This window comes from Lolium rigidum, chromosome 3 (assembly GCF_022539505.1).
Source record: "Lolium rigidum isolate FL_2022 chromosome 3, APGP_CSIRO_Lrig_0.1, whole genome shotgun sequence".
Taxonomy (NCBI): domain Eukaryota; kingdom Viridiplantae; phylum Streptophyta; class Magnoliopsida; order Poales; family Poaceae; genus Lolium; species Lolium rigidum.
In genome coordinates, this window is record NC_061510.1 from 287,090,953 (window position 1) to 287,096,820 (window position 5,868).

At 50.0% G+C, this 5,868-nt stretch overlaps 1 protein-coding gene across 1 annotated transcript; it reads left to right on the top strand.

The window, feature by feature from the left end:
* Positions 1 to 2,727: 2,727 nt before the first annotated feature.
* Positions 2,728 to 5,535, top strand: LOC124703526 (alcohol dehydrogenase 1; the record flags this gene model as incomplete). The annotated part of the gene is given in 10 exon segments (XM_047235737.1): positions 2,728 to 2,749; positions 2,967 to 3,103; positions 3,206 to 3,252; positions 3,766 to 4,091; positions 4,175 to 4,257; positions 4,343 to 4,418; positions 4,506 to 4,567; positions 4,660 to 4,755; positions 4,882 to 5,043; positions 5,157 to 5,535. Coding segments are annotated over 10 exon segments (1,128 nt in total), but the record flags the coding sequence as incomplete, so codon positions are not given.
* Positions 5,536 to 5,868: the final 333 nt, after the last annotated feature.

Consider the following 5,868-nt stretch of genomic DNA (forward strand, 5'->3'; position numbering starts at 1 on the left):
GCTCGGGCGGATTGGGTGGGTTTTGATTTTTTCGGATCTAACGCGGAATCTTCGCTAGGAAGTTCCTTCGTCTCGGATCGGATCTTCGCGACTCGCGTCCCGCTCGGCGGCGGTCGCGTCGGCCGCTACTACCAGTGGGTTTCCGTCGGAATCGACGGTTTCCCCGATGAAGATGTGTATGCCGCCAACTGGGACGATGGAGAGCTTGACGGGGTCGGTTTTAGCCGGAATCCAGCACTCATCCGGAGGGACGATCGGCAGATTTCCGGCGTAAAGGACACGCCCCACGGCGATGGTGTCGTCGTAGCTTCCCATGGCGGAACCCTCCCGGTTCCGGCCTCCGCACGCCGCAAGCCCCACGGTGGGTGCCAACTGTCGTTGCCTGATCGACGGTACCTCGGAGGAGGGATCCTCACGAGGGGGAGAAGAAGTAGGGGCCATAGGGCGGAGTGCACACGGGACGGTGGTACGCGGTTTACCCAGCTTCGGAACACCTACACGATGACAGGGCCTACTGCTGCTTGTCTGGAATTATCTGGGCGCTTTCGCGATGTTACAATGAGTTGTGGTTGTTCCTCTAGGGCTCCCAGGATCCGGCTTATAAAGGCGCACGGATCTAGGGTTTACATGGAGAGTCCTACCCGGATACAGGTTTCGTAACTACGGTACAATGTCTTGCCGTGTACGTCAAGGTTCCGCCTCCCTCTATACGTCATCCCGGATCCGAGTTCCTACTGGGCCTTCATGGATCCGGGTTCCTCCAAAGGTCGGTCGGATCCGGCTCCCTGCTCCTGGGCCGGACATCTTCCGTCAGGATCAACAGCAACTGGGCCGCTCGATGGGCCACATGACCATCTGTGGGCCACCCGGGCTTGCCGGATCTAGGCACTGTCGATGGTACACCCATGAAGTATACCCACAACAGTGAAGCTCCTCGACGCTAGCGTCGACACTGTCTGCCGCCGAGACGCTCCGCCACCACCAGCACCGCCACGCGCATAGGCCATTATTTAGGCCGCATTTTTGTTCAAATTAGTAGCGTCCGCCTGTGTATAAGTAATTTAGGTTTAATTTCTTGAATTATGTAACTGTTGATGCTTAATCGGACCATCAAATCCTCTATATATATGATCATCGACTAATTTCCCGTGACATTTCAAATTCAGTTTTGTTTTATGGATTCTACTCTGTGACAAGTTTTTCCAACCCATAAACACGAGTTTGGTGAACCGAACTTCCAGTTTATTTACGTGTTTACACGCTGTGCTAGAGATACTCTAAGAGCATCTCCAGCCGCGTCCCCCAAACGCATCCGGATCGAGCATTTGGGGAACGTGTTTCATTCGTGTCGCGTTTGGGGGACGTCACTCCCCAGCCGCGTCCCCCAAATGCCACCCCCAAACTTTAAAATACTTTTTTTATTTAGTATATAGAAGGAATGTGTAGGTTAAATAACGCTGCTTAATATTCAAAGCGGTGCAACATACACAAATTACATATAATTTTTTTTAAAAATATAAACAAATTTACACATAAAAATTTAAACTACTTCTTCTTTGATGGCCCCGCATCGTCGTCCTCACGGTGCGCTTCCTGCTCGTCACGTCTTCCGAAGAGGCGGTGTCGTCCAACGCATCGGAGGAACTTGTGTCCTCCTCGTCGTCGATAGAGCTCGTCGGCTGCGCCTTCCGCTACGCTTTCGCCTGAATCATCACCGCTGCTGGGCATCCAGACTCTGTCCCACCAATGGCGCCATCGTGGAACTTGCCCTCGCTGTCGGTGTCTGATGGAAGCCCGGAGAGGTCGCTCATCGTGAGAAGCTTGGATGAATGGCGGCCGTTTGAAGATCCGAAAGCGCATACGTACGGGTCTTATTGAGCGCGGATGAACGGCGACACAGATATCGAAGAGACCGACGGTTGCTCTTCCGCAGAGTTCGCGCTCCATTCCGCAGGTTCGCGCGTCGATCAACGCGGTTGCCAATACGACGGATCCATTTTCCGGCAACTGCATCGTTCCTAGGTAGGCGACGGTTGAGCGTCCGTCCATGAGTCGCTGACGCGTCGGTCTCGCCACGCATTTTGGTGTGCCCGGTATGCCCCGAGCGTCCCTGTGTAGCAGGGACGGGCTCGGAGCGCCGAACACCATATCGAGCCGCGGCCGGACAAGAGGAGACTTTATGGAACGCGGCTAAAAACGTTTTTTGTTTTTTTGTCTAACACGCCCAAATTTTTTCGAGAGACGGTTTGGAGGAGCCGACTACACATGCTCTAGCTCCCTCCTTCGACGCTCGCGCAGCCTCTAGAATCCCGGAAACCATTTCCCTCTACACTGTCAGCACACACCTCTGTCCGTCCGTGCAACGCGAAGTGCGCCACGATCCACCGAGGGCCCGACCTCCCTTCCTCCCCCCACCGACGAGGGAAAGAGCGAGACAAACCGCATCCAGGTGTAGGCAGGAGCCCCGGTATCGGCGCCACGCCGCGCGCCCGTGGTTTGCTACCCAAGAAGAACAGTGCGGCTTCGGCGGCCGTGGCGAAACCGCACCCTTCTTTTCTCTTCCCCCTCTTTAGGACCCGGGTAGGAACTATATATAGACCACGCACCCCACGCTCCGTTCCCCCACGGATTCGATCCAGTGAAGCGATTTGGGCTTGGTTTCGTGCTTAGATTGTGGTCTTCGTTCCGGTTGATTCTTCTTGAGGCGAGGGAGCAATGGCGACAGCGGGGAAGGTGATCAAGTGCAAAGGTCTGCTCTGCTTCTTGGCTTCTTGCTCTTTCTTTCACAGTATTTGCCTCAAGATTTGATAAGGCCTCACTGAAAGTTGCTTGCTTGTTTTCTGTTTTCCGCTTTCCCCGTGTCCTTTTCGCTGCCGATTTTACTAATTTCGTAAGGAGAGGAAATTACGAGTGTGATCCCGAGACTGCATTCTGATGTCCCTTTCTTGGATCTGTGTTCGTTGCAGCCGCGGTGGCATGGGAGGCGGGGAAGCCGCTGTCGATCGAGGAGGTGGAGGTGGCGCCGCCGCAGGCCATGGAGGTGCGCGTCAAGATCCTCTTCACCGCCCTCTGCCACACCGACGTCTACTTCTGGGAGGCCAAGGTATGGATGCCACGGGCAGCGTAGTATCTGCTTCCTGTCAATAATTAAATCCCGTCCCAATTTTGTTGGTTGACTTGCGCCTCCGTGGCTTCCGATGCTTAGGGACAGACTCCCGTGTTCCCTCGGATCTTCGGTCATGAAGCTGGAGGGTATGTTCTTGCGCTACTACTCCCCTTGATGTATTACTTATACGCTTTGTTTCTTGTTCTGCTCTAGGGTTTCTAGATTACCATGTTGTAGTAATCGTTTGTTGAGAAAGCATAGGTAGACGTGGAACAGGGTGTTCATGAAACCCTGAACATGTGAATGAGACATCAGAAAAAATAAAGTTGAGATTGAGATAGTATTGTGTGGCCTGTGATAGGACGTTGTATCATGATTGCTGTTTATTCGTATAGTATTGCCATCACCTTGCCGTTGGAGCTTGATGAACTAAGTAGTATCAACATCATGCATCCATATCATCAATTTGTAGGAATGTTTCAGTTGACAGGTGTCTTTCTTCAATTAAGATACGGCTGCCAGCCGTTTCTCTGGCCCTTTGGTTGACTTATTTGCTAATTAGTATTTGGTTCCTGAGAACTTTGAAATGAAGTCCTTTTATATTGATTTTCTGGTCATATTTATCTGTTGTGCATCCCCTGAACTTGTTTACGTTACAGCATAGTGGAGAGTGTTGGAGAGGGTGTGACTGAGCTTGCCCCTGGTGACCATGTTCTCCCTGTGTTCACCGGGGAGTGTAAGGAATGTCCCCACTGCAAGTCTGCGGAGAGCAACATGTGTGATCTGCTCAGGATCAACACCGACAGGGGTGTGATGATCAGTGACGGCAAGTCACGCTTCTCTATTGATGGCAAGCCGATTTACCATTTCGTTGGGACTTCCACCTTCAGTGAGTATACTGTGCTGCACGTTGGTTGTGTTGCCAAGATCAACCCTGAGGCTCCCCTTGACAAAGTCTGTGTTCTTAGCTGTGGTATTTCTACTGGTAAGTTGACTTGTATTGTTTTGTAGTGTGCTTGTTATGACTATTTCTTATCTTTGGATGCTGAGTTGCCATTCTTTTTGTAGGTCTTGGTGCGTCGATTAATGTAGCAAAACCGCCAAAGGGTTCGACAGTCGCGATATTTGGGCTAGGAGCTGTTGGACTTGCTGTAAATTTTCTGACTCTTCTCATGATTGTCCTACAACTGCAATCTGGACTTGCACTTATTTGCCCTTCATGTTTATGTGATTTAGGCTGCAGAAGGTGCAAGGATTGCAGGAGCCTCAAGGATCATTGGTATTGACCTGAACGCCAACAGATTTGAAGAAGGTAAATACTCCTGATTTTACCAGATCATGAGTTTTTGTTTGTTGCTTTGAGAAGCCACTAAGTCTCCCTAATTGTGTCCATGTTCAGCTAGAAAATTTGGCTGCACAGAATTTGTGAACCCAAAAGACCACAACAAGCCGGTTCAAGAGGTTTGTTTCTTCACATCAGGGAAATATATTCTTTACACACCTAGTGCTCATATATCACATCATCATAACCTACGAATGTTGTGATGCTCTAGGTACTTATTGAGATGACAAATGGCGGAGTTGACCGCAGTGTTGAATGCACTGGCAACATCAATGCTATGATACAAGCATTTGAATGTGTTCATGATGTATGAATTCTTAACACATCAATCATCCACTTGAACATGACCCTTTGCTGTCTTCTCTTTTTCCTGGATTTTTTCGATAAAGTTCTTTTCCTGGATTGAATCATTAAATCTGTGATCTGCATTCAGGGCTGGGGTGTAGCTGTGCTGGTGGGTGTGCCACACAAGGACGCCGAGTTCAAGACCCACCCAATGAATTTCCTGAACGAGAGGACTCTGAAGGGCACCTTCTTCGGTAACTTCAAACCACGCACTGACCTACCCAATGTCGTGGAGATGTACATGAAGAAGGTAAACAGGAAGCTCTAGCAGCGATATCCTGGGATGTGTTGAAAGTTGTCCTGTATCTGAATTATCATACTCTGAAACATGTGAAGTCCTGAACAAGTTGCTATTTTCTTCAGGAGCTGGAGGTGGAGAAGTTCATCACCCACAGCGTGCCGTTCTCGGAGATCAACAAGGCCTTCGACCTCATGGCGAAGGGGGAGGGCATCCGCTGCATCATCCGCATGGAGAACTAGGTCTCTCATCTGCTTTCGAACGCTCCAATGTAGTATACAATAAGTGCTGGGGGCGGTCTCTGAACCTGCCTTGGTTGAGATCAGACACGCATCGTTGATGAGATACGCTTCCGTATATCATCATCTTTTGTTGTTTAGCCTTCCTGAGCCAGTAGCCTAGTATTAGCCTCCAGTTTCTGTAAGTATCTACCTATGGAACAGTTGTACGAGCTCCCTTTTGGCGTAATATATGCTTCTGCTACTACTAGAGCTATGAGTTTCCTATTGTGCATTCTGTTCTTGTTCCTGAGTTGTTCTGTTCTGAAGCTTTCAGTCCGGCTGTTGCTGATGCTGCTTGGTTGCTTCTGGAGTACATTTGCAGATTTGCTGCCGCTCGTGCACCATCTGGGAACTGGACGGACAAAGCGGTCCAAAGTTCAGGCAATGCAGTGCGTATTTCCCTTCGTTTCCTAGTTTTGTTCATCTTTCTCTGCTCTTGATGATCACGTTATATTCTGGAAAATTTTGGAAAAACAAATTGGAAGTTGGAACCCAGGGCCGTGCTGATATATCACGGTGAACCGACGGTCTATGTTAACACGAACAAAGTGCTCCG